We start from the raw sequence: 27819 nt of genomic DNA, 5'->3' as shown, positions 1-27819 counted from the left end.
AGTAAATTAGGTGTATTGTTTTATTTTCTTTGCATTTTTGAGTGTGGTTTTTTGACATGTATTTTTATCACAATTTTGAAACTCCTTTTTTTTCTTTTAGGTGTTTTGTGTTAAATTTAACTGCTTTATTTTTGATACTTCCGGATATTTGGATTTGACAAAACCTTATTGACACAGTTCTGTGTGGATTACCTGCGTTTTTAGTGCGTTTTTGCAGCTTCAAAGACTCACCAATAAGTCATTGTAGGAACTTAACCTAAGATACATACTCAAAATAGCAAAGGCTAATAAAAAACTTTATGAGAAAAGTTAAATTCTTGTACTAATTTTAATTAGGGTCTTACCCCTGTGAACTGTGTCCATGAGCATCTTGCAGTGCATATCCTTTTTGTGTTTACTTTATAGACTTTTATGATAACTGAGACACTTTGTGCAGAATAGTGGATATATACTACATGTAAAGCAAACCTGTCAGGTTTAAAACATTGTCATATCTAGGCATAATGTTTGAGAGGAAGAGGAGCTGAGCAGATTAGTATGTAATTTTTGGAAAAAATGCATCATAATTTCCCTGCTTCATGTACATAGATCTATAAATTCAGTGGGTGGTCTTACTCAACGATTGATGGCCTTGCTTGTGTCTACTGCCCTATGACCACCCTCTGGATTCCTAAACTCAGAGCAAGCAGCTATATAAATGAATAAATAAGTTATACAGTATCTTTTCTTATAAAATGGTATCAGTCTCATGAGCCTCTCTAGCCCTGTATCATGTTTTCCTTGGATTGGACTACATGTTCAAAATTGCCTTTATTGTTTTTTTATAAAACCTTGGCTGTGCTTCTAAAAATTAATAATAGTTAATTACTTGTCGTCTTTTTATTGTAAGTTCAGCTGTTTTTGCTTCAGATTTTTCTTGCTCTTGTGTTTCTGTGACAGTATGTAGCTTTTTGGCAGCCATGTTAAATCCCAAGGGGCTTGGGTTTTTGTCACCTGGTCACTCGGCAGTTCTCCCTTGCAGACAGTCAGAGAGAGAACCCAGCTAACTAACTGTAAAACACCCAGCAAGAAATGACAATTGACCCAAGGCTGCAGTCATTTGCTTTTCAGCTGAACATTGTACAGCTGCAGTGCATAGGAAGAGAAGGTATATCATGGCCATGGTGTTTCTATCTATATGACCTGCCGGGTTTGAAGTTTCATATGGTATTAGTGACCAAATGATACCCTGAATTCAGACACCGTAATTCACAGTCCATACACAGGCTGTCCGAGGGTCTGCTGATACTAACTTGGTTTGGTTTACCACGTGTTTGAACCAACGATCGAGACTCTATTTCAGGCTTCCCAAAAAAATAGCATTTGGACGAAAACCCTGACAAAGCCACACACTATAATGAGGCAGAGCGTATCTCTTTGATTGGCGTCTCACCTCCATTCCAGAGTGTCCTTCTGTTTTGACGTATCCAATAGTATGGTCTAAAACCACAGCTCCAGCACACTGCTCAGTGCCTGCTGCCGGGTATTGCACCTCAGATCCTATATATTTCAATTACACAGCCGCGTTGTTCTGCTCCCTACAATATTTATATGCCGTTATTGCCAGAACTATTAACAGTTGATCAGTGGGGGTGCCGGATCTCTGATCCTCATTGATCTGATGTTGATAACCTATCATTTTCTTTTAGAGGCTCTTTGTTTCCCTGCACATTCAACTTTGATGTGGTCTTTGATCATCAATCATCTGAGAGAAGCTCTGAAAAATATAGCTAAGGCCACTATCACACTTGCGAGTGCCTTGCGTGCAACTCGCACGAGTCTCTCATTGAATCACCCGCCACGGCTGCACTCTTTCCTGACAGGGGCGGGTCGGTCGCATGTATCTCTCTGCAGCTGAGACGCTCCTGTCCAAAGAGTGTGCGGTCGTGGCGGGTGATTCAATGAGAGACTCGCGCAAGTTACACCCAAGACACTCGCAAGTGTGATACTGGCCTAAAAGCCCCGTCACACGGTACGATATATCGTGCGATCGCATGAGCAATCGCACCTGACCCCGTCATTTGTGCGTCACGGGAAATTCGTTGCCCGTGGCGCACAAAGTCGTTTACCCCGTCACACGTACTTACCTCCTTAACGACGTCGCTGTGGTCGGTGAACATCCTCTTCCTGAAGGGGGAGGGACGTTCGGCGTCACAGCGACGTCACACAGCGGCCGCCCAATAGAAGCGGAGGGGTGGAGATGAGTGGGACATAACATCCCGCCCACCTCCTTTCTTCCGCATTGCCGGCGGGACGCAGGTAAGCTGTGTTCGTCATTCCCGCGGTGTCACACGTAGCGATGTGTGCTGCCTCAGGAACGACGAACAACCGAAGCGCAGAAGGAGGAACGACATTTTGAAAATAAACGACGTGTCAACGAGCAACGATAAGGTGAGTATTTTTGCTCGTTAACAGTCGTTCGGAGGTGTCACATGCTATGACATCTTTAACGATACCGGATGTACTTCACGAATTCCGTGACCCCGATGACATATAGTTAGATATATCGAAGCGTGTGACGGGGCCTTAAGAGTTAGAAATTCTTAAAATAAGCTCACTAACAGTTTCTCAGTTAACTCCTTCTGCAGCCAGCTATTTTCAGCGCAAAACAGAAGCCATAGAAGACAGGCAAAACATTTTATGAAACAGGATTACAAAAATACTTTTTTTTTGCCCCAAAAAAAGAATGCTTTTAAGAAAGAAAATAATTGTCCCTAAAGATGGATAGCCCTTGTAAGGAGTCCTTTCTTGTATTTGATAATATGTTCTAATAGGTAAGAGTCTTGATTTCAAAGAGTACAATATTTTAGTAGTTTCCAATAATTAAAGTATTTTTTCAAAATACTATTTTTTTCCTCAATGATTTATACATCCTAGATGATTGTTCACACATATGTTCAGATATTATTAGGGTGTAATATAAGCATGTTAGCACTTCTCTCTGACTCAGACCACTTGTAATATATTATTTTTACTCCCCTGGTTCCTGTAATACATTTTGCATGAGACTTTCCCAGGCCGCCTGCTTTTAGCCCCCTCATTATGCAGATGGAGAGAAACTAAGGCATGGGTGTATGAGGCCTCAGTAAACATCTCCGACACTTGGCAAATCCACTTACTACAAGAATAGATTTTCCAAACTCCATTCTCAAGCAGGGATGTACGTTTGTGTTGTTACAGGGTTTAGCGCAATAGAAAACATTACCAGTCAAGATGAGTAAAAGTTACCTGTGAGTCATTTCTATGAAACTACATTATCAGCAGGTGGAGACGCTTCTTAAACCACATCTTCTTGCATCTGTTACATAAAAGACATCTGACCATTTTTACAGGAAGAAACTGGAAGAATAGCGAATGATATTATGTGGCATGCGATTATTTTCATTCTCCGGAATAATGGAACATTTCTATAATGTGAAGATACAATTGCAAAAAAAGTAGCTGATGTCGAAGCCACAACTATTGATGAACACAATTTTGCTTAACTGGTAGATTACCGTTTGTGGCTTTTTATATAAGCATATTAAATGGGTTGCTCACCACTTTTACATTGATGGCCTATCCTTAGGATAAGTCATCAATGTGAAATCATCCGGGGTCCGCCGATCAGCTGTTCTCGGTGCCAGCAGTGGCAGCAGGCAAAAGTTCCTCAGCTGCTCCGTCTTCTGATAGTGGCCACGGACGGGTACTGCACATCCGCCTCCTATTCAGATCAATAGGCATTTCTAGCTGTCTGCTGGCGCGGTCAGCATCGAGAACAGTTGAATGGCGGGGTGCAGGGTGTCGGGCCCCGGCTGAAATTACATTGATGACCTATCCTAAGAATAGGCCATCAGTGTAAAAGTAGGGGGCAACCTCTTTAAGCAAACATCTGCAGATTAGCATGAAAAAGTAAGTGAACCCGTAAAATTAATAACTTATAGTTGCCCATTTAACATTAATAATCTCCACCAAACCCCCTAGGGCTATCCAAGTAGCCTGTCTGTAAGAGTATGTGCACAATGTTTTTATTCCGACAGATTCTGCCTGGAACTCGCCTGAAAAAGTGCTTTAAAAAAACATTAAACAGAATGAACATATACACTGCAAAGTCAAAACAACTTTTTGTGCATGTGCTCCATCTTTTGCCCCTTCTTTTAACCATTTCAGCCTTCCAAAGCCGTAAAGTAGCTAAAAGAAGTGACCTGACAATTTTTCAGAAGGCTTCTGCTTACAATCTGCCAATATTTCATGTGTGGAATAGAAAAAAAAAACGGGCAAAAAAATGTCAGGATGCTTTTTTTTCCGTATCCCCATACTAAACAAAATCCTAAAAATAAAACAAAAAATATATATATGTTCCACAAAATAAATAATCAAAAAATCATGTTTGACAAAATGTGAGTATGCAAAAATAAAAAAAATTCACTTAGGAGAGGGGGGTTACAGAATAGTACTGGTCAGGAGCATAGCCAGGAATGGGACTAAAGGGTGCTTTACACGCTGCGACATCGCTAACAATTTATCGTCAGGGTCACGGTGTTTGTGACGCACATCCGGCGCCGTTAGCGACATCGCGTGTGACACGTACAAGCAACCTTCAACGATCCCAAAAGTGGTAAAAATCGTTGGTTTTGAAGAGGTCGTTCTAAAACAAAATATCATTGTGTGTGACACCGCAGGAACGACGAACATCTCCTTACCTGCGTCCACCGGCAATGCGGAAGGAAGGAGGTGGGCGGGATGTTACGTCCTTGCTCATCTCCGCCCCTCCGCTTCTATTGGCCGGCCACTTAGTGACGCAGCAGTGACGTTGCTATGACGCCGAACACACCTCCCCCTTGAGGGAGGGATTGTTCGGCGGTCACAGCGACGTCGCTGACAAGGTATGTGCGTGTGACGCTGCCATAGCGATAATGTCCGCTACGGCAGTGATCACCACATATCGCACGTACGACGGGGGCGGGTGCTATCGCGCTCGACATCGCTAGCTAACGTTAGCAACGTTGCAGCGTGTATAGCACCCTTAAGGCATCTCCACCATCAGGAGTAATCCTGAGATTAAGGCTAGCCTTGGGTCCCCTAGTTTGAGGGACAGTAACCGCGTGACATTACAATGTGTACACTTGTATTCTTGAAGCATGTCCATACATTTGTGCTGGTAGAGAGACGTGATGTTTGGTTTCAAGGACTGAATTTTAGGAAGTCTATAAGGCCTTGTGCACACGCTGAGTATTTGGTGAGTTTTTTACCTCAGTACTTGTAGCCAAAACCAAGAGTGGGTAAAGAATACAGAAGTGGTGCCCAAATTTCTATTATACTTTTCCTCTGATTGTTCCTCTCCTGGTTTTCTCTTACAAATACTGAGGTAAAAAACTCGCGAAATACTCAAGGTAAGCACGTGGCCTTAGAAAGATTCAGTACTTTTTATGTCTAAAACAAAATATTTCTCAGCACACTGATTTTTTTCACTGTATCTACCACCGAAAAGACACATTTATATCAGTGGATGATCACTAAAAAATCTATACCATCTTCACTGGTGAAGACTAAATATATCACCTCAGATAGTGTCAGTATAAAGCGTGACCCTCCCATTTCCTACAAACCCAATTTAGCTAAACACATGGTATTTAATAGAAGCTTATACTTGTGAAAAAGTCTGAACACATTTCACACATAAGGAAAATAGGAACAGTATGCGCAATTTATCAATTTTTTTAAATGTAGAAATTGATCCTCAGCTGCATTTTAGATCTTTTGTGGATGCTGAGATGAGAACCTCAGAATTTACTTGAAATATTTTATTTGAGATCTGTAGAAAGAAGATTGAATAAGATTTTTCATATTTGACACACTGAAATATACTATATTACATATACATATTACATATGCCACGAAGCAGCCTATCTACAAAGCCTATGCTTTCTATTGGGCCCGTACCCTACTCTCAGAAATGAATTGTGCACTCCTATCTGCTGAACTGCGCATTGTTTGGAGGTCTGTTGAATGGTTGGTGAGGGTCTCTGGACCCAGATTCCCCCACAGATATACAGGTAATTAAATTGCCTGCCGAAATATGTAATATCATGTTCAAAGTTTAGTTACTCTTTAATGAAAGTCACTCTATCAATGTATGGAGTAGCAAAATCTTGTGCAAAAATAGCTGTTTTAGAAAAAAATTCGGGTACACCTGCCTATAAGGTACAACGTGGGGACAGGGTTATACTGAGTCTACATTATTATTATTTAGTTTGCTGATTTCCAGGAAGGGTTCTCCTAGCGAACAGCTAAGGCTTTTAGAAGCTGGAACTATGGCGATCTGTTGAATGTTGGACACATTGGGCCCAATTTTCGCAACATTACGTGTGACACATGCAACTTTTCCCACTAACACATTGAAAAACCAGTTAAGCGGGTTGACCGGTCCAAAATGACAAGTCTGCAGTCACTCTGTTTGACTGCAAAATTGTGAATCTTCACGTCGCGCACACACAGACAGTGAGGATTCACCGGTATAAGAGTCGGGAATAGTGGCCACATGGCCGTGAGTTTGTGATATGCATACTCTCAGCCAGAATCCTACTAGGCGAAGTCTTGCTCAATGCAAATGTATTGAGAGAGGCTGCGGACATCTAGTCAGAATGTGGCTGGGAGTATAGGTATCACATACTCGCATCCATGTGGCCAACATTCAGCTCTGACACTGGAGAATCACAGTGCCCAGGGTTTGATGTCAGGATTCACAAGTCTGTAGTCACATAGAGTGCCACATAGAGTGATTACAAACTTGTGAAATTCAACCAGACAGCCCCTTTAACCCCTTCACCCCCGGGCGATTTCCAGGGTTGTTTTTTTTTGGGGGGGGGGGTTTGCTCCCCAAAAGCCATAACTTTTTTTATTTTTCTGACAATCTTGCCATATGAAGGCTTGTTTTTGCAGGATGAGTTGTACTTTTAAATAAAACCATCAGTTTTTCCATATAGTGTACTGGAAAACTGCAAAAAAAATCCGATTGTTCCGATTGTTTTTGGTATATTGCATTAATCGTGTTCACTATATGGTAAAAATGATAGGTTGGTATGATTCCTCAGGTCGGTACGACTTTGTAGACACCAAACATGCGTTGGTTTACTGTTTATCTAAGTAGTTAAAAACAAATTCAGAAGTTTGCCCAAAAAAGTGGTGCTCTTTTTGCACCATTTCTGCGACCCATAGGATTTTCATTTTTCAGGACCTATGGCTCAATGATGTGTTATTTTTTGCGTCTCGAGCTGATGTTTTTAACGGTACCATTTTTGCGCAGGTGTTACGTTTAGATCGCCTGTTATTGCTTTTTGTGCAAAATTTGCAGCGACCAAAAAAATGTAATTTTGGCGTTTCAATTTTTTTTACCGCTACACCATTTACCGATCAGATTAATTGATTTTATATGTGATAGATCAGGCATTTCTGAAAGTGGCAATACCAAATGTGTGCATATTTTTTATTTTTTAACCCTTTAATTTTCAATGGGGGATGATTTAAACTTTTAGGTTTTTTTATTTTTTTTTATCTTTTAAATCTTTTTTTTTTTTTTTACTAGTTCCCCTAGGGGACTATAAGGATCAGCAGTCTGATCGCTCACTCATTTCTGTTGATCACAGCTACACAGCTGTGATCACAAAAAATACTCACCTCTTGTTACAGGCAGTATTCAGCCAGGTGAAACAGGAAGTGAGTCATATGAGCTACAGGAGTCATCACATGACCTTGTGCTACCATGGCAAAAATCGGCATTCTGTGATCACATCATGGCGCCGCCGATGGAGGCCTTTAAATCGTGCTGTCACAGTTTAACAGCACGATTTATGGGGTAATCAGGTGCGGGTGGATCGCGGATCACACATGTCTGCTGTTCAAATCAGCTGACATGTGCAGGAATCACTGCAGGCTGCCTGTAGCAGCCAAAGGTGATTACCCCTTGATGATATTTTCATTCGTTAAGGGGTTAAAAAGACATGAAAAAAGGACAATTTTAGAATGTGCACAAAAATCATTTGAATATGAAACAAAGAAGTCAGCAAAAACTGTAAGTAAAAAAAACTAAAGTGATTTAAAAAAAACTCTACAAATGATGCTGAATTTGGCTCATTGTATTTTCAAAATGTCAATTTTTTTCAGTATGCATATAATAATATTCCCATAGACATCAATAAAAAAAACACATTTCTAAACTCTGCATCATTTCTCTACCTCAGTATGATTACGCTGAACCAGACAGTCACTGGTGGGAAATAGCATATCCATTGCACCACATTACATTGTGTAAGCTTTGAAGTGCTTCTACTCCTCTAGATCTAAGTATCCACATTGGTCACGGATGACATCTGAAGAGAGAGATTTGGAAATTAGAGTAATGCTCATTTTTGAAAGTGTTTTGCTCCCTGATAAATCTACGCTTGGCTTGTTTCTCTCAAGGCACAAAAGCGTTAAAAAGAAACAGTCTACGCTGTTCAAAGTTTTCTAACACAGTTCACATACGTCTTCTGAGATTCATTTGATCTCTGTGTAATTAGTTTTCCAATAAGTTTGAATAAGGTTCTATTCCTTCTGACATTATGGCTTTTGCTGTTAATTAAATACATGATACTGTGTCAACTGATCCTATTGATTTATAGTGAGGACCATCTTGTTTACTGTAGATTGTCATCAGGTCATGATGAAATTAGTAGTTTTGAAACATCTGAAGAGCCACAAACTTGTGACTACTAGGATACAACTAGTTCCCAGTGCCCCTTTACCAAATGTCTAGTCTTTGTGGCCACCAATAAAATGTCCTGTTATTAATTATATTAATAAAAGTACACATAGGCTGGGCTCAGACTACAGCTTGGACCACATTCAGTACTCTCTCAGGGACTTGCATCTGAATACCCCAAAAAATGGTATTCAGATATGCTGCAGTCAAAGCTATTCACTTCAATGAAGCAAATGGGAGTCCAAGCCATGAAACTTTAGACTCGATTTGACTTTGTTTGCACAGTGACCATCTTTTATGTCATATCGTAATTTGAAATAGACTACTTTGTACTTTCGGGCAGTTAAAGCAGAGGACTGGCCCACAGGAGAATGGGGGAATTCACAGGTGGGCCCCTTTGCAGGAATGAGCCGCCACTCATACTTATGAGCAGTAATTGCCACAATACACTTCAGACATTTTATATATATATATATATATATATATATATATATATATATATATATATATTCATCAGACATTCAACTAATTACTACTATTTTATAGTAAGATAGGTAAACTTGTGAATGAGGATAGTAATGTAATATTTGCATGTAGCTGAACAGTTGGCCCCCAGTAGACACTGGATTCTATGTAAGAGGTCTGATGGAGGCCAAAGTTTTATATTTAGGCTCCTTTGTCTCATTGAAGTAATTTTCTTATCTGAATACCTTTTTGCAGCATTCAAATGAAAGTCCCTAACAGACTCATGAATGGGTGGCCAAACTTGATTTGAATAAAGACTACTATCAATAATAATATCAATAATAATAATAGTAATAAAACACCTTTACATATATTGGTTTGGAGCTGTTCATCATTCCCGTACCAGGCAATGCACAGCAGTCGTCATGTAGCTCTAGACTGTCCACAATTAAGAAACACTAATTTGGAGGAAACTCTGAACAATTTCCAGTATATATTCATTGATGTCTGTGTAATTTTCTTGCATTTTGGCTTCTTTATGCAAAACAGCAGGCAGGGCTTTATTTGTAGTCAGGTTCTGCACGACCGGAAAATAATAATAATAAAAAAAAAAAAAATACAGTAATTGAGTTGAAGTGATTGAGAATTAAATGAAATGGGATCACAAAATAAAAGATCACACGTCAGAGGGTGAGTCCTACAAAAGATGAAGGCAGCAGAGGAAACCTCACTATATTGTTTTCATCAGATCTGCTGAAGCTGTAGATTGTGATTCTGCCTCAGTCTCTGCTTACTATTGTGACATCTTATATTTGCGTCTTCTGTTCTTTTTGTTCACAAACCTTTCTACAGCCGTTTTCCTAAATGGTTTCAATTATAAACATTGCCCCCTTGATAATGAGAAGTGGCTGTGACACGCCCCACCGGAGCCTGGGGAGCACTCGTTACCGGGCCGTGGTTCTGTTTGGGAGGATGTCGCGGCGACAAGGCCTAGTTCCATGACCCCAGCGGTGTCGTTTAAAATGGTGGTGGGGATTATTAAAGGATCCATTACACGCAACGACGTCACTAACGAGATGTCGCTGGGGTCACGGAATTCGTGACGCACATCCGGCCTCGTTAGCGACGTCATTGCGTGTGACACTTACGAGCGACCGCTAACGATCCCAAATACTCACCAAATCGTTGATTGTTGACACGTCGTTCCTTTTCAAAAAATCGTTGATCTTTTAGGACACAGGTTGTTCGTCGTTCCTGAGGCAGCACACATCACTACGTGTGACACCCCGGGAACGACAAACAACAGCGTTCCTGCGTCCTCCGGCAATGAGATGGGAGTGACGTTCATGCGGCTGCTCTCCTCCCCTCCACTTCTATTGGTGGCTTGCTGTGTGACGTCGCTGTGATGTCGCACGAACCGCCCCTTTAAAAAAGAGGTTGTTTGCCGGCAACAGCGACGTCGTTAGGAAGGTAAGTTGGTGTGACGCGTACCGGCGATACTGTTTGCCACGGGCAGCGATTTGCCCGTGACGCACAAATGACGGGGGCGGGTGCTATCGCTAGCGATGTTGCTAGCGATGTCGCTGCGTGTAAAGCAGCCTTTTCAGGGGATAATAGTTTGTGACGCCACCTGTGGTACGTGCCTTGTGAAATTGTACAGCTCATATAGAAGTGGCACCAACTGGCATCACCTTCTCATGACTACATACTAGCACATATGAATTGACATAAAGTATGATTGATTTAATACCCTCTAAACATTGTATTGAGATATACATACTACCTACGTTACCCCTTGAAGACACAAGTATTGTTATGATGTGTAATGTGTATTGTGAGGTGTTATTAGTGATAGATTGTATTTTGCCTGACAGTAGGGAGAGTAAGAGTTAATGTTCAGACTAACCCAGAGTGGAAGGGACAGAGACCGTTTCCTGTTGAGGTCAGATAGTGCCCAGCTTGCAGTAGAAGCATACCTAAGGTCTGACTAGTAAGCCGAGCTATATGACATGGGTGTCCCTGACGTGAATGAAGACTAAGGCAGTGGCGTGATAATAATAATAATAATAATAATCTTTATTTCTATAGCGCCAACATATTCCGTAGCGCTTTACAATTCAGGAGGATCATATACAAACAAGTAACAGTTATAGAAATACAATATTTAGAGGGGAAAAAAAAATACAACCCTGCTCGTGAGAGCTTACAATCTACAGTGATCATGAGTAGAGAGAAAGGAAAATAGTTGGAAAGACAGAGTGGTCAACCGGATATGGGTCCTGGGACAGGGCACCTAGCTGTAACGCCCTGAGTTTATACCTTAGAGAAGTCACAGGCCAGGATGGAACAGAGAACCTGAGAATAAGAGAGTGCCCCATATGGGAGTTCCAAGGCATCAGGAGTAGCTAGGCAAAGTACAGGCCATATTGGCAAAAAAATCTCTTTAAGAGGAAAAAAGACGCAGAACTGCAGGTTGCGAATAGGATTCTCACTAACTGGACTGTAGTACTGAGCTGGGTTGTGGTGAAGACAGGTGAACCAGTAGAAATTGAGTTCAAGTGAGTTAGTAGAAAGGAATTGAGACTGCGTATGGAAATGCTCTGGATCGTGAAAGAAACATTCTTTAAGCTGTGTACCCGTTATCTACTGTACATAATCCCCACCAAGTTACTGTATAGTAAAAAAAATATTTTTGAGTCGTGGTCTTTCTCACTGACCTGTTCAACATTTGGCCCTTGCAAGCCAAAGTCACCTGCATCATGTGACTTGCAAGGACACCGTGCCTCTTTATATGAAATCTACTCACCCAGCCAGGACCCTCACCTTCATGTAACGTGTGGGGCACAAGAAACGAGTACCTTATAATATTATTATTATTATTATTATTATTATTATTACCTCACTAACGGTTAGTGCCCTGTGCCATGATAAGCTATTAATCATACAAAATATCATTTTTTTATTGCAGATGTGGATACAAGTATGGATTCTGTGAACTATCAGGAACAGCCACAACCAGCAGGTAAAGTCAATAAAAGGGAATCTGTCAGGTGAGTCATGCTGCCCAAACTGTGGGTAGCATGATTCGCAGCCTGGTTGCACAACTACTGCAAGGTATATTATCCCCTGAAATGCCCCAGCCTTTCAGAGAAAATATACTTTAAAAATCCAGCCGGGGATCATAGCCGAAGATGAGATGAGTCCGACCGCTCTTCCCAGCGCTGCCGTAGGTGATTGACAGGTCTCTTGCTATGTATATGCACTTGGAGAAGCTATCCAGAGGCAGAGCTAGACTAGTCTGGTACTCAACTATGGTCCCCGGTCGGTTCTTCAAAGTATATTTTCTCTGACATGCAACATAGCTGGAGAAAAAAAAGACATGAACTGCACATCCAAAAATTATAAGTTGATCAAATGCTGCTAGGCAAAAATTTTTGTACCTGAACAATGAGGTTCTTGGTTTAGCATTCTGATCAGACTGTATGAAGCACGCTGCCATGTCACGACGAACCTCTGAGTGGATCCCTAACTTATCTGTAGCCTTAAAGGTGCAGCGCCAAGTGCCAACCACCGCCACCATGATGGTGCACCCACAGGGCAGGTGACCTGGTGCCACACAACAACCATGCTGCAAGGCTAAGTCAACCTGACTCAAGGCCACATCGCCACACTGACACAAAACCACCATATAGAACAAACACCCTGTGAAAGGAACTGACCAATTCACCTTCCACAAACTCCCAGTGTGAGAACTGAGAGCAAAAAAAGGCAGACCCCTCTTGCAGTCTCCTGCTAATTAAAACGTTTTCTCTGACATGGCAGATGCAATAATTCCAGAAAATGAAGGTCTTTTTATTGGGCATTTCACTTTTATATGCACTATGGACTATAAAGACATGAATATCCATTCTGGTGCCTTGGATAACTTAATTTACTAGAAATAATAATAATTTTTTTTAGAAATAATCTCCTCACATGTCTGTTTTAGTAAATTCACGCATTCCTTGTGAGATACTTTATTGTTATAACGGTTGTCCATGATATTTTAATACCGGCCAGAAAACACACAATGCAAAAAAGTTCAACAAAATAACCTATACTTACCTGGTCACTTAGGGGTACTTCTCACATAGCGAGATCACTAGAGAGATCGCTGCTGAGTCACGGTTTTTGTGACGCACCAGTGACCTCATCAGCGATCTCGCTGTGTGTGACCCTGAGCAGCGATCTGGCCCCTGCTGTGAAATCGCTGCTCGTTACACACAGTGCTGGTTCATTTTTTGGACGTTGCTCTCCCGCTGTGAAGCACACATCGCTGTGTTTTGACATCGAGAGAGCAACGATCTGAATGTGCAGGGAGCAGGGAGCCGGCGTCTGGCATCCTGCGGTAAGCTGTAACCAAGGTAAATATCGGGTAACAAAGCGAAGCCCTTTGCTTGGTTACCCGATATTTACCTTGGTTCCTAGCGTCCGCCGCTCTCAGGCTGCCAGTGCCGGCTCCCTGCACACGTAGCCAGAGTACATTTCGGGTAAATAAGCAAAGCGGTTTGCTTATTAACCCGATGTGTACTCTGGCTAGGAGTGCAGGGAGCCAGCGCTAAGCGGTGTGCGCTGGTAACCAAGGTAAATATCGGGTAACCAAGGGAAGTCCTTTGCTTATGTACCGCCCCGCGGGCTCGGCTGCGATCGCCGAGCCGCTCGGATCCGTGCTCGCACTGCGGGTGGTGGCTCGAGCCTCTCATGGACCCGGGGGTCACGTCGCTCTGCAAGGGAGTTGGCGCTACACGCGGGGATTTGGGGTGTTTGATTTGAAGGGATAATTCGTGACGCCACCCACAGGTTGTGGTGATTGTGGACACCACCACTGCGATGAAGGTGTGGGGGCCCCGGGAGCGGTGTAGTAGCGCAGCTAGGTGTTGACCCCTCTGTGGGTAGGGGATGTTGGTCCCGGGGTCCGGTGGGCCAGGGCCCGGGTGCAGCGTGTAGTGTTGCGGTGCAGCGCAGCGCGTTGCCTGATGGCACTGGTGTACTCACTCTGACACAAGACACTGGAGTCACTGGTAAACCAAACGGAGTGATGAACGGGGCCCGCAGCCGGTTGCAGCTTTTCCCAGGTTAGGGTGGTAATGTCCGCTTTTCTCCTGCACCTCTGTGTATGAATCTTGACTCCTGTGCCTAAGCACTGGTAGTCCACTTCCCCGACGTATATCTGTCGTAGGAGCCCATTTGCCCGCAGACGCTGGTCCTTTGGATCTCTTGCCCTTGGCTTCAACTAGACTCCTAGGTTCCTGCCTCCAGGCCTGTGAACTCCTCGGTGGGTGGAGCCAACTGCCTGGCTCCACCCCCCCTGGTGTGGACATCAAACCTGGAGGGTGGTGACAAGGCTTTTAGTTTGACTGGTGTTACGTAACTGGGAAGGGGGGTGTAGTGTTGTTGTGTCTACCTGGGACGACCTGGATAGTCCAGGGCATCACACTTGGTTACCCGATATTTACCTTAGTTACCAAGCGCAGCATCGCTTCCACACGTCGCTGCTGGCTGGGGGCTGGTCACTGGTCGCTGGTGAGATCTGCCTGATTGACAGCTCACCAGCGACCATGTAGCGACGAACCAGCGATCCTGACCAGGTCAGATCGCTGGTGGGATCGCTGGAGCGTCACTAAAGTGTGACGATACCTAAGGGTAGTTGAAAGGTGATCACTGTAAAATCTAAACTAAAGGGGATCTTTGTGAGTGCAAGTTTTGTGTTTATTCATAAATTTCTAGAAGGAATAACAGGATTGGCCATAGAGTGATAAGAAAAGATGATTCAAAATAGTTATTTCATGGAAAGCACAAGATAGGTAATGGATTTGTTTTGAAGTGACCCAGTACCCTGGGTCTGAAAAATAACTAAATGTTTATCATGTATAGTCACTCACACTCACCTTGGTACTTTCAGCTTACCTCCTTCTTCCTTATCCACTCACATTAGTATTGTGTTCTTCTTGCTTCCAAGATTGTCACCGCAGAGGCATTGGAGGGCAGTGGTATTGTGACGCCCTGGCAAAACCAGGTAGTCACAGTTAGGCCCCCGCATTACACCGTTCCCTCACTAGGAAACATACAGCCAACCAGAAACCCTAGTCACCCCCCCCTTAGGGAAAGATAGACACACCAGTGGGTGTGACCAGGCGGTTGGGACACGCCCACCCAGGGGTCCAGACAACCCAGGGCAGGAAAAAGAGCAGTTAAGGTCAGAGAGGAGTTTGGAGAGGAGTGTGGGCTGGAGCTAAGGGTAGCTCCAGCTGGGAAGTCAAGTTGAACGTACCAGGGTAGGAGCCCTGGTGCCACTGGCTAGGAGGCAGACGGTGGTCTCCGTCAGCAGGAGACGGGAAGATGGCTCGGCAGAACCGAGGTGGACTTGGACAGGGTTGTAGCCCGCCGGTACCGACACGGGGAACCGACCCGGAAACTGTTGCACAAAGGGGGGTACTCGGACCCTGAAGCCAGGACCAGAACCAAGTGGAACTGGTTAATTAACAGATTGAGGCCAGGACTAGAGGTCCTGTCCCACCCAAAGTCCCTCATAGAAGACAACAGCCCACCGATTAGGGATAACAGGTCACCGCCAGGGCCCATAGATCCCACGGGCCAGCGTCTGCGGGCACGGCTCCTTAGGCCACATCCAGCCGGGAGCGGACTCCTGAGTTTCACACAAAGAAAGTCCACCTTACATAAAGCAGTGCAGGAAAAGGATAAAGACCACCAGCCGGATGGGAGACCCGAACACAACCGGCCGCGGCACCGGCCACCATCACCTTGGTTTACCAGATACTTGTGTGTTTTACTAACAGTGAGTACACCAGCACCCCCTGCGGTCGCCATCCCCTGCACCGAGCCACCAGGCCCCGGGGCCACCATCCCCTACCCACAGAGGGGTTAACAACTTGCTGCACAACATCCCCCCAGGTGCCCCATAACAGCAGTGGTGGTGTCCCACCTCACCACACACCGTGGGTGACGTCACAAGCTTACTACGGCCTAGCCCGTACATCTACGTCCCCCCATTTATTCGGCGTGTGCCCGCGAGACCCCCCGGGTCCGGAGACCCTCGGGCCACCACCCCTGAAGGTCCGGATCCGAGCAGCGCCGGCTGCTGGTACGGGGGCGGCACAGTAAGTCTACACCACACCTCCTCTGCCCTCCATATCCCACAGACACGAAAGCATGGAAGGGGAGGCATTTAAACTTACCATTGGGCTCAATCTCGTTATAGTGGCCGTCTTGGAAGCAGAAAGAAAGAATGTATGATCAGAGATGAGGAGACATTGGGAGGCAAACAGAGGGCACCAGATTGGTAGGATCACTATACATGAAATATTCATAATATTTATGCATGAAAAAAATGCTAGGGTGGAGACTTGCTTTAATTGTAGTGGTGGAGGGATGGTGATTTTGAATTCTATCGTAGCAAGAAGAAAAAATTAACCATTTTCTTTATGTAGGGCTGTGAGCAATTTTGGTTCAGCACCCTGTCTTGATAAATCTGTCATCACAAGTGTGATTGAGCATTTTGAGTTTCCTTTGGTTTCTTTGACATGGCACAATCATTTTTCTATTTCAGATCTTAGTGTTTGTTCTTTAAAAAGAGCCACAGAGCCCGACCCCCGTGCTGCCAAATACCAGCACTGTAACGAAGAGGATGAGCCACAATCAGAGGACATAGAGCAGGCCGATCTCCAAGGAGAGACCAATAACGGTGAAGAGTCATTTGTAATATTTGGTTCTGTAGTTTTAAAATTACTTGTGCATTGGTTTTATGCCTGAGTGAGACAATGACTTTATTTACACAGCCCCTTTGAGTAGGGGGTCACACAATACAGATTGAATGAGATACCTTTTCCAAGATTATATGACCCATACCGTTCATTCTCTTAAACCACAGTCTAAAAAGTGAATGGGAAAAGTAATAAAACAATTGTGCATCCGATATTTGAAGGAGAGTGTTGAACACAGAGCCAGGGGTGGACATAACATTGGTGCAACCTGTGCAACCGCACAGGGGTCCAGTATGTATGGGAGCCACTTCCACTTCGAAAGCAACAGGCTCCTCCAAAGACAGACTGCAAAGGAGGCATATAGTTTTCTTGCACAGGAGCCCTGTTCTGTCTAGGTCAGCCACTTAGGAGTATAGTGTTGTCCTATATGGCCTTTTGGGCATAGGGATATCAGAGGTGATACTAAGAAACCTAATTTTGGTCAGAATAGAGAGCTGCTGCAGTGCATTGTTTGCTCTGGCATTTTTGGCACCACTACTGTATATCTTACACTATTCATTGCTGATCAACGAAACAGGACAATAGAGAGGATCACTTGGTAAATACATCAACATATCAAAAACTACTTCCAATTAGTCAATTCAGTTATCAGTGAGACCACATGTGATGTTAGTTTCTCATCAATAATGTGTACAACTCACTGTGGACGTGACAGACATTAAAATTAGCCGATAACTGCGATGCAGGATCTGATATTGGAAGACGATATTTGGAGACCTCAGAATTAACGAAGAGGTGTCCAGTTTGGAGTTGAATTGAACAATATACAATTTTAATGCATAATTCTTCAATCTTCTTTTATTAAGTACGGTAATTCAATTCCGATTCAGTCGCCCTCCAAGGAATCAATTTCAGCTTTTAAAGTAAAAATATATGGAAGTCAAGTTTCTTACTTGGCCACATATTAGACTGAATTGGCATCATGTAATAGACAATCTTCTGGTTGCTAAAGCAGCCATTGGAATCAGTATGTCTTGATGTTACAGCCACTGTAAAACGTTTTATAATTTAGCTTTTTTTGTTGCCCACTTAAATAAAAAAAATGTTTAAAAATAACAAAAATGGAAGATAAAATAATAATTTATTAATTATTGAAGCCCCTGACGCTTGAATGCCTCTTCTACACTGTCCCTCTGAGGTCCTTGGGCTGGTGATTTCCCTTTTACAGGATGTGATAGCTGCAGACAATCTTAGGGCTCAGCAGTCTTTTGCCCTCCACCCCGCTATCACCACTGAGCTCAGTAACTGGCACAGAGTTGACACTACTGGAGCTCTATCAATGCAGGTCCTCTGGTAGCAGTGGAGAGGCGGCACTGGAGCGGCAGGGGCCTCAACAGGTAAGAAATGATTATTTGGTCATTTTCAAGTACAACCTACCCAAACAACCCCTTTAATATATGAGCTTGTTTTCTTTTATTGTAATGAAATGTACCCGGGTAAAGGGTATGTCTCATAATGATAGCATTATTGCAGAACATTGAGTATAATGCCTTCAGATCACTGACCAGGACCGTGTACTTTCCCCTAACTCTATTAGCAAAACAATATTAGCTTGTCCTATTCTTGCAGCATCAGCTCTTCCTGCCACAAGCCACTCTCAGCTCCTCATCTGCTGCGGGTATGGTGTTCATTTTTCATACGTTACCACCTACACTTTGCAGACTGCCACAACACCAGCCTCTATATCATGGGTGTCCTAGATTAGAGATATTACAGGGTTTTTCTCACTCCTGTGCCTACTATGCCTTCAGACTACAAAAAAAGGAACCTTTTAAAAAAGTGTATTGCTTGACCACAAAACCACAGAGTTATAACTTCTGTCTGAAAGAAAAAATGTCAATCCTTGGGCAATTCTGCGAGAACATACTCATGTCAGGTATTTTATCCACTACATTATCTATTCATATTAAAGAAGTGTAATAAGTGTCTTACTGTCCTAACACCAGATATCTAACCCATTATATATTCTATTTATATACATTAATGTACTAATATGTATATATAAAAAAATATACTGAATGTAACAAAGACAGTTTAGATAGAATATTTTAACTTTACTACATATACAGTATAACAATGGAACCATTGGGTTGCAGAGGGAGAAGTTGCTCCCACACACTGATGCCCATGAGGCCTAAAGACACATGGCTATAGGTTGGGGATCAAAAACTTCATGTTAAGGTCTTTGGTAGATAATTATTATTAATTTCAGATTATACAAACAGAAATGGGGCTACATACACACTACTTATGTTATATGCATTGTTTTTTGTTGATTCCTTTAACTTAAGCTGGTGTCACACATAACGACGACGACAACGACGTCGCTGCTACGTCACCATTTTCTGTGACGTTGCAGCGACGTCCCGTCGCTGTCGCTGTGTGTGACATCCAGCAACGACCTGGCCCCTGCTGTGAGGTCGCCGGTCGTTGCTGAATGTCCAGCTTCATTTTTTGGTCGTCACTCTCCCGCTCTGACACACACATCACTGTGTGTGACAGCGAGAGAGCGACGAAATGAAGCGATCAGGAGCCGGCACTGGCAGCTGCGGTAAGCTGTAACCAGCGTAAACATCGGGTAACCAAGGGAAGCCCTTTCCCTGGTTACCCGATGTTTACGCTGGTTACCAGCCTCCGCTCTTGCTGCCAGTGCCGGCTCCTGCACTGTGACATGTGGCTGCAGTACACATCGGGTAATTAACCCGATGTATACTGTAGCAAGGAGAGCAAGGAGCCAGCGCTAAGCAGTGCGCGCGGCTCCTTGCTCTCTGCACTGTGACATGTAGCTGCAGCACACATCGGGTTAATTAACCCGATGTGTACTGTACCTAGGAGAGCAAGGAGCCAGCGCTAAGCGCGGCTCCCTGCTCTCTGCACATGTAGCACAGCGACGTTATGATCGCTGCTTCTGCTGTGTTTGACAGCTAAGCAGCGATCATAACAGCGACTTACAAGGTCGCTGTTACGTCACCGAAAATGGTGACGTAACAGCGACGTCGTTGTCGCTGTCGCTTAGTGTGACACCAGCTTTAGCTGATCACTAATCCAATTATGCAAAATATATATTATGTAGTTTACATATCAGATGGATTGTTTCTGAAAGCAATGTTAGGCTAGGTTCGCACACTGCGTCTTTTTGACGCTGCGTTTTTGTGCGTTTTTGGCCGCTAAAAACGCACAAAAACGCACCTGCGTCGAAAAACGCATCAAAACGCATGCGTTTTTGCCGCGATTTGGTGCGTTTTTGGCTGCGTTTTGCTGCGTTTTTGATCTCTGCGTTTTGCTGCGTTTTTCCAATGCATTGCATGGGGGGAAAACGCAGAAAAACGCAGGAAAGAACTGACATGTCCATTTTTTTTTTTAACTCAAAAACGCAGGTAAAAAAAACAGATGTGTGCGGACAGCAAAAATGAAAACTCATAGACTTTGCTGGGGAAGCAAAGTCCTGCAGTTTTGAGGCCAAAAACGCACCCGAAAAACGCGCAAAAACGCCGCAAAAAACGCACTGTGCGCACATAGCCTAAGGGGTACTTCTCACATAGAGAGATCGCTGCTGAGTCACAGGTTTTGTGACGTACCAGTGGCCTCATCAGCGATCTCGCTGTGTGTGACACTAAGCAGCGACCTGGAGAGACAAAAAGCGGAGCGCAACACTAATAATAAAGTCAAATAGATAGGGGTGCAAAATGGGAGAAAGAACGGTTCCTCACAAGCAATCAGGGGCACACCAATAATATAATTGTATAAAAGAAAACACCTTTATTTAATGTACAAGGAAAGACATTTTAAAACACACTCATAAAGACAAAGGAGCGCCCACTGAGCGGGACCAGGACCCCAATATAACAATAATAAGTACAAAATGCAGAATGACAATGCAATATCAAAAGTATGACAAAGAGAGACCCACAAATGGTGTAATATCAAATATCAAGTGTCAGATGTTCATCAGTAAGTGTACATTGTTCATAGACAGCTTTTCTAGCACCCTCCCCACACCGCATTGCTTTTCACATATAGTAATAGTGCTCCCCAGAGGAATAGTGTCCCCAACAGTAACGATGCAGTTTTTGAGTCTCCACACGGTGACACCTTGTTCACATGTTGGAGTTTTGCGGTATTTTTTCTTCTGCACATTTTTGCTACAGCAAATGCAGTGTTACCATTACCAGCAAAGTGAACGAGATTTTTTTAAATCTGCACATGCTGCTTATATTTCCTTGTAGATTTGAACCTTCTAAGTGTTTTTTTTCTTTTCAAATCTGCAGTATGTCAATTCTTTCAGCATTTTTACAGCATTTTTCACCTATTCAAATGAATGGAAAAAAGCAAGCAAAAAACACATTAAAAACACAAGCAAAAATGCAGCAAAAAAAGGAAAGGCAAAAGCCGTGTGTATTTCAAGTTGCATTTTACCTGCAAACACTCAAGTCTCTCAAGTAGATTTTTTTGCTTCAAAAACCAAACGTGTGCATTTACCCCTCTGAGCCTCCACAGAGTAATAGTGCCCCCTCTGGGCTTCCACTCTATAATAGTGCCCCCTCTGGGCTTCCACACTATAATAGTGCCCCCTCTAGGCCTCTACATAGTAATGGTCCCCCCTCTGAGCCTCCACACTTTTAGTGCCCCGTCTAAGCTGCCACACAGTAATAGTGCACCTGTGAGCCTCCACACAGTAATAGTGCACCCTCTAAGCCTCCACACTATAATTGGCCACCTCTGAGCCCCCACACAGTAATAGTGCTCCCTCTGGGCCCCCATATTATAATAGTGCCCACTCTGAGCCTCCACACAGTAATAGTGCCCACTCTGAGCCTCCACACAGTAATAGTGCCCCCTCTGGGTTTCCACACTATAATAGTGCCTCCTCTGGGCCTCTACACTATAATAGTGCCCCCTCTAAGCCTTCACACTACAATAGTGGCCCCTCTGAGCCTCCACACAGTAATACTGCCCGTTCAAAGCAGCCACGCAGTAATAATGCCCTTTCTGGGCCTTCACTCGATAATGGTACCCCCTCTGGTCTTGCTTACTATAATAGTGCCCCCTCTAAGTCTCCATGCTACAATAGTGCCACCTCTGAATCTCCACGCTATAATAGTGCCCCCTCAGAGCCTCCACACACAAATAGTGCCCCCTCTGTGCCAAATGTATCATGTCGTTTTCACCTTTCTAATAAATTTGGCACAGTGTATGTCTGTTTTGTATTGTTTAATTCTAATAGTGTTAATAAATCTCCTAGATTATACTATATTAGATTAGATATATACTATAATTAATGTTATCTTGTGTCTTTTGTTGAGCATTCATATCTTCATGTATAATAAGAAAAGTAGTGGCTGGCTCTTCTTCCACCATAGAGCAGAAGTCCTTCCGCACCAGACCTGTGTGGAAGTGTTATCAGCAGGGTTGCGTATGTACTGTTTGACTTAGACTGCAGCCTAGGCTCAGGATGTGGTAATTGCCTTGGTGTGGCAGCAATGAGTTCTCAGCAGGCTGCTTGTATTAGCTTTGTGTCCAGGGAGCGGCAGCCGGTTAAGGCGCTAAATGCTTGTGGGTTTCTGCTAAATGTCGAGCCCTGGTTGGATTTACTGTGTTCTGGTTTGCAAATGAAAGGCATATCTTTATCGGCATAGAGCTTTATATTGCATCTGACGTGTGAGGAGAGATGGTTAACCACTGTATATTTCGGGATGGTGGTATTACTTTTACATGTGCCATGCGTGTAAACCAAAATAGACCTTTAGCAGTAAGTACTCAGAAAGGTGATTTACAATATATATCTTTTTATGAATATGGATTTTGGTGAGATAAATGTGAATTAGATACCTGCTGTGGATCCTTCTATAGGCTATGTGTTACCATTGGACATTTTGGTGCTCATTTGCTGCCATTGCTGGTGCACTCTCACTCGCTTTAATAGACATCTGTTGAAGGTTTCTTACTTCTTAGTTGTAGACGAAAGTATATATTCTGTTTAGTTAGTGATCACCCCAGGCAAAACGCTCTCTTGAAAATTTGTTATTTGTTAACTTATGAATATTAATACATGTGTATTAGCTTAGATGGCATTTCTCACTTAAAACATAGAAGACATATAACTGGGATAGTCATCGATCAGCCTTGGACATAGTATTTAGATACAGTGCTAAAATAGTGAAATTAATGTTTGCTGCCAGTGGCTGAAAGCACAGCTATGACTCTATAAAAGGAATCTGGCAGCAGGTTTTTGCTATTTAAATTGTTAGCCAAATAATATGGGGCAGGAAAGCCTGATTCCAGCGATGTGTCACTAATTAGACTGTTTGTTGTAGTTTCAATGCTATCAGCATTTTATCAGAAGGAGGTTAACAGTATCTGACTACAGCTCACATGCAGCCCAGTCCAGCTGATCTGATGTAACTCCTCCCACACCACTGATTAGCAGCTTGCTCACATTAGAAACGCTACACAGGAAGCTGCTAGTCAGGGTTGTGGCCTGGGTTATATACAGTTTAACTTTAGATCTGCTAAATCTCCATCAGAGAAAACAGGTATTCTGTGAAAACTACACCAAGCAGACCAGTATGTGACGCATCTCTGAAACCCGGATTTCTTTCCCAATCTGATGCTGCTGTCAGAATATAGTAAAAACCTGCTCACAGATTCCTTTTAAAGCACCACTCCAGTGTTTGTTTTTTCAGCACTGGAGTCACTTCACCTTTGCTGGTCTTGCGGTGCCATCATGTGACTTTAACTTCTGTCTGGCTGAAAGTCAGAAGTTACGTCACCAGCTCCCAGTGCAACTCTATGAGAGCCAGAACAAGGCCAGAACAAGACTCTCATAGACTTGTATTGAGTTGTGACCTCCGGTGTGTTCCAGCATACACTGGACTTGCCAGCAGGTCACAAATCACAGGAGACCGACTAGAGCTGTGGCTATAGAAGATGAAACCTACATAAGGTAAGTATAAGACAGGTGTCAGGGGACTTAGATTTATAGCACAACTCCAGCGGCGCATTTTAAAAAACAAAAAAAAAATAAAATTGCTGGAGTGATACTTTAACTTCTGTCTCCTCAGCCTTCTGTCTCCTATATCCCATATGGTTGGCCATTGTCTATAATGAGCTGGCCATGCAGCCTCCAAGGCAATTATGACAGACCAACACAAACTAAAGAAGCAAGGCACCTTACTAGTGTCGCTTCATTCTATTGATCGGCGGGGTCCAAACAGATTGACCCTCTCTAACCAAACATCAATAGCATTTCCCAGTGATATTTGCCATCACTGTCTTAAGGATACAAATCCTTTATGGACAGATTCTCATTTAGGGAGATATCAGTGAACATACACTTACATATATTAATATCCAAAAGACAAAAGTAAACTGGCTTGGCACTATCATTAAAAATGGGTGGAGGATTGTGTGCTGCATGTTTCAATATTTTATCAAACGACAGAAAATGTGATGGTGCTCAGGTAATAGCCCCAATATTGGGAAAGCGAATGTCCGTAGAAAAAAGATTAGCGGCATTCACCGATTAATATAAAATGGTTTCTTTATTAAAATCCTTTAAAACGTGCCTGCCAGGAGAGGAATAGCAGGTGCGGATATACAGGCGACAGCCATTTCGCATGTAAGTATGCACAGACCCATGAAAGTGTACTTACACGCGAATTGGCCATTGTCTTTACATCCGCACCTGCTAATCCTCTCACTGCTGGCATGTTTTAAAGGAGTTGAATAAACAAACCATTTTATTTTATTCAGGGAGTACCGCTAATGTTTTTTCCATAGACTTACTGCACATATATTAGAATTGCATATTCTAAGGAGCAGTACTGGGATAAGAAAGCAGAGAAGCAGTTGGAAAATTCACTGGCGTCGATTTATCAGAATGTTTACGTCAGAAAACTGGGGTAAAACAGTTTGAAAATTCTCAAAATGTTTGCACAATGTTGATTTATGTTAAAAAAAAATTGTGACTTTGCCAGTTTCATGCCAGTTTTGGGCAGAGCCTGGGCGGGATGTGGCGTGGGAATGCCCACCATCAAATTCAGCAATAGAGTCAGCAAAGTCCAGTCCCGAACTGGAGTAACATTTCCAATGAGGTGTACGGAGATGCACATCACTGATAATTTGCATCAAATTCATTAAGTAGTGTGCGCCTCTAAATGAATTAGGCACATCTTGTTTATGCATGCCCCTTCATTAAGACTGATATGCGAAACAGCAATATTAATGAATTGAGGGCCAATGTCTCATTATGGCAGCTTGAAATTCTGCTGACAAACAGTAGGTGAAATAAGTATTGAACATGTCACCAATTTTCTAAATAGATATACTGCGACATGTAAAAGTTTGGGTACCCCTGGTCAAAATTACTGTTATTGTGAAGAGTTAAGCAAGATAAAGATGAAATAATCTCTAAAAGACATCAAGTTAAAGATTACACATTTCCTTTATATTTTAGGCAAAAAAATAAATTAATTTAAACTTTTAAATTTGAAAATGATCAAAAAAGGAAAATGGGCCAATGTGAAAGTTTGGGCACCCATCATCACACAAAGTATATAATGCAAGCGGAAAACGTATGATGATCTGGAAGAGGTTTGTTCCGGCTTTGTGCGATGATGATGGTAATCAAAGAAAGGAAAAAAAAAACAAATTGGTCAATTGATAATATTCTTACGGTCACCACATACAATAATGAAAAAAACTGTTTGTTCCAAGCATACTTCACAGCTTCACCTGCTAGCATCACTGAAAGAAATGCATTGGTCGATTTAAACCATTTTCAAGTATACTATGGAAGTAGCAAATTCACAATATCGACTGTGCTAAGGTTTGCACGATCTCACGTCGGACCTCCACTTGGGATCTACATCTGGTGAAATGTGTAACGTGGCTTTTGGACTTTTAGTACCTAGTAGCACCTTCTTTGGCAAGTATCACAACTTGTAAACACTTTTTGTAGCCAGCCAAGAGTCTTTCAATTCTTGTTTGAGGGATTTTCATCCATTCTTCCATGGAAAAGTCTTCCAGTTCTGTGAGATTCTTGGGTCGTCTTGCATGTACTGCTCTTTTGAGGTCTAGCCACAGATTTTCAGTGATGTTCAGATCAGGAGACTGTGAGGGCTATTGTACAATCTTCAGCTTGTGCCTGTTGAGGTAGGCTATTATGCATTTTGACGTGTGTTTAGGATCCATTTGTAGAAACTATCCTCTTTTCAAGTTCAGCTATTTTACAGATGGTGTTTTTGTTTGCATCAATAATTTGTCGAAATTTCTTTCAATCCATTCTTCCCTCTACTCGTGAAATGTTCCCTGTGCAATTGGCTGCAACACGATTGGCGATATGTTTTTTTCCTGAAATTCTATGCCATTTTTCTCAACACATGCCTTTTGATCATTGTGGCCAATGAGTTCTATTTTAACCTCATCGGTCCACAGGACTTCTTTCCAAAATGCAGTTGGGTTGTTTAGATGTCCTTTTGCATACTTCTGATGCTGAATTTTTATAGTGAGCACGTAGCAGAGGTTTTCATCTGATGACTCTTCAATGGAGGCCATATGTGTGCAGGTTCTATGAATAGTAGAACGATGTATCACAACTCCAGAGTCTGCTAAATCTTCCTGAAGGCCTTTAGCAATCAAGCGGGAGACTTGATGTGCCTTCCAGACCTTATCTTGACCTCCACTGTTCCTGTTAACTACTATTTATTAATTACATTTCAAACTGAGGAAAGGGCAGCTTCAAAATGCTTTCCTATTTTCTTATAGCCTTCTCCTGCTTTGTAGACCTCCTCCATTTTTATCTTCAAACTCCTAGGCAGCTGCTTAGAAGAACACATTGCTACTGATTTTTTGAGTAGGCTGTGAAATTTGCATCACCTGACATATCTTATTGATGATAGTGAACAAGCCTAACCCTAACAGGCTTATTAAGGTCTGAAACTTGGTCAAAGTTATCGAAGCACACAAATCTCCAAGGTTGCAAAAACTTTAGCATCAGTCAATTTTCTTTTTTGCAATTTTTCAAATGTAAAAGATGAAAATATATTTTGTTTTTACCTAAAATACAAAGGAAATGTGTCATCTTTAACTTTATGCCTTTTAGAGATCATTTCATCTTTAATTTGCTTAACTGTTCACAATAACAATAATTTTGACCGGTGGTGCTCAAACTTTTACATGCCACTGTATTGAAGGTGCTATTGACATGAATTTCTCACCAGATGTCGGTAACCACCCATCCAATTCACACAGGCCACAAAAAAAACCCCATAGATGACCATAAATTTAATGATGTGTACTAAATAAGAAATAACACAGGGAAAACGTATTGAACACATGAAGAAAGGGAGGTACAAAAAGCTGTGGGAAGTCCTGACACCAGCTGATATCTATCAGTAATTAGAAAGGAATCCTGCCACCTAGTGAAAAATGTCAGCTGGTTCATCGAATGGCTTTTAAAAAGGTGCCTCATTGCCAAGATGTCACACAAGAAACATCTCATGATAGGTGAAACCCATGAATTGTTTCAAGACCTTTACAAGCTGTTGTTGAAAAACATACTGATGGCATTGGTTACTGAAGAATTTCCAAATTACTGAAGGTTTCTGTAAACATTTTTGGGACCATACTCTAGAAGTACTCCCAGACACATAGCTAAGAAAATGATCAATTAGTTTCAGAGAAAGAATATAAAGCTGCTAGAATGGGCCAGGCAATCTCCTGACCTGAATCCAATAGAAACTTATGGAAGGAACTAAAGCTCAGAGTTCATGGAAG

At 42.6% G+C, this 27819-nt stretch overlaps 1 protein-coding gene across 1 annotated transcript in view; it reads left to right on the top strand.

Moving 5' to 3' along the window:
• IKZF3 (IKAROS family zinc finger 3) overlaps nucleotides 1-27819 on the top strand; it is a 128496-nt gene that overhangs the window by 48353 nt on the left and 52324 nt on the right. Inside the window, exons 2-3 of the mRNA XM_075350138.1 lie at nucleotides 12192-12245; nucleotides 16830-16964. Of these exons, the coding sequence (XP_075206253.1) occupies nucleotides 12192-12245; nucleotides 16830-16964 (189 nt within the window). The remainder of the gene's footprint in view (nucleotides 1-12191; nucleotides 12246-16829; nucleotides 16965-27819) is intronic.

This window comes from Anomaloglossus baeobatrachus, chromosome 5 (assembly GCF_048569485.1).
Source record: "Anomaloglossus baeobatrachus isolate aAnoBae1 chromosome 5, aAnoBae1.hap1, whole genome shotgun sequence".
In the NCBI taxonomy this organism is placed as follows: domain Eukaryota; kingdom Metazoa; phylum Chordata; class Amphibia; order Anura; family Aromobatidae; genus Anomaloglossus; species Anomaloglossus baeobatrachus.
This window is presented reverse-complemented; position numbering and strand designations above follow the sequence as displayed.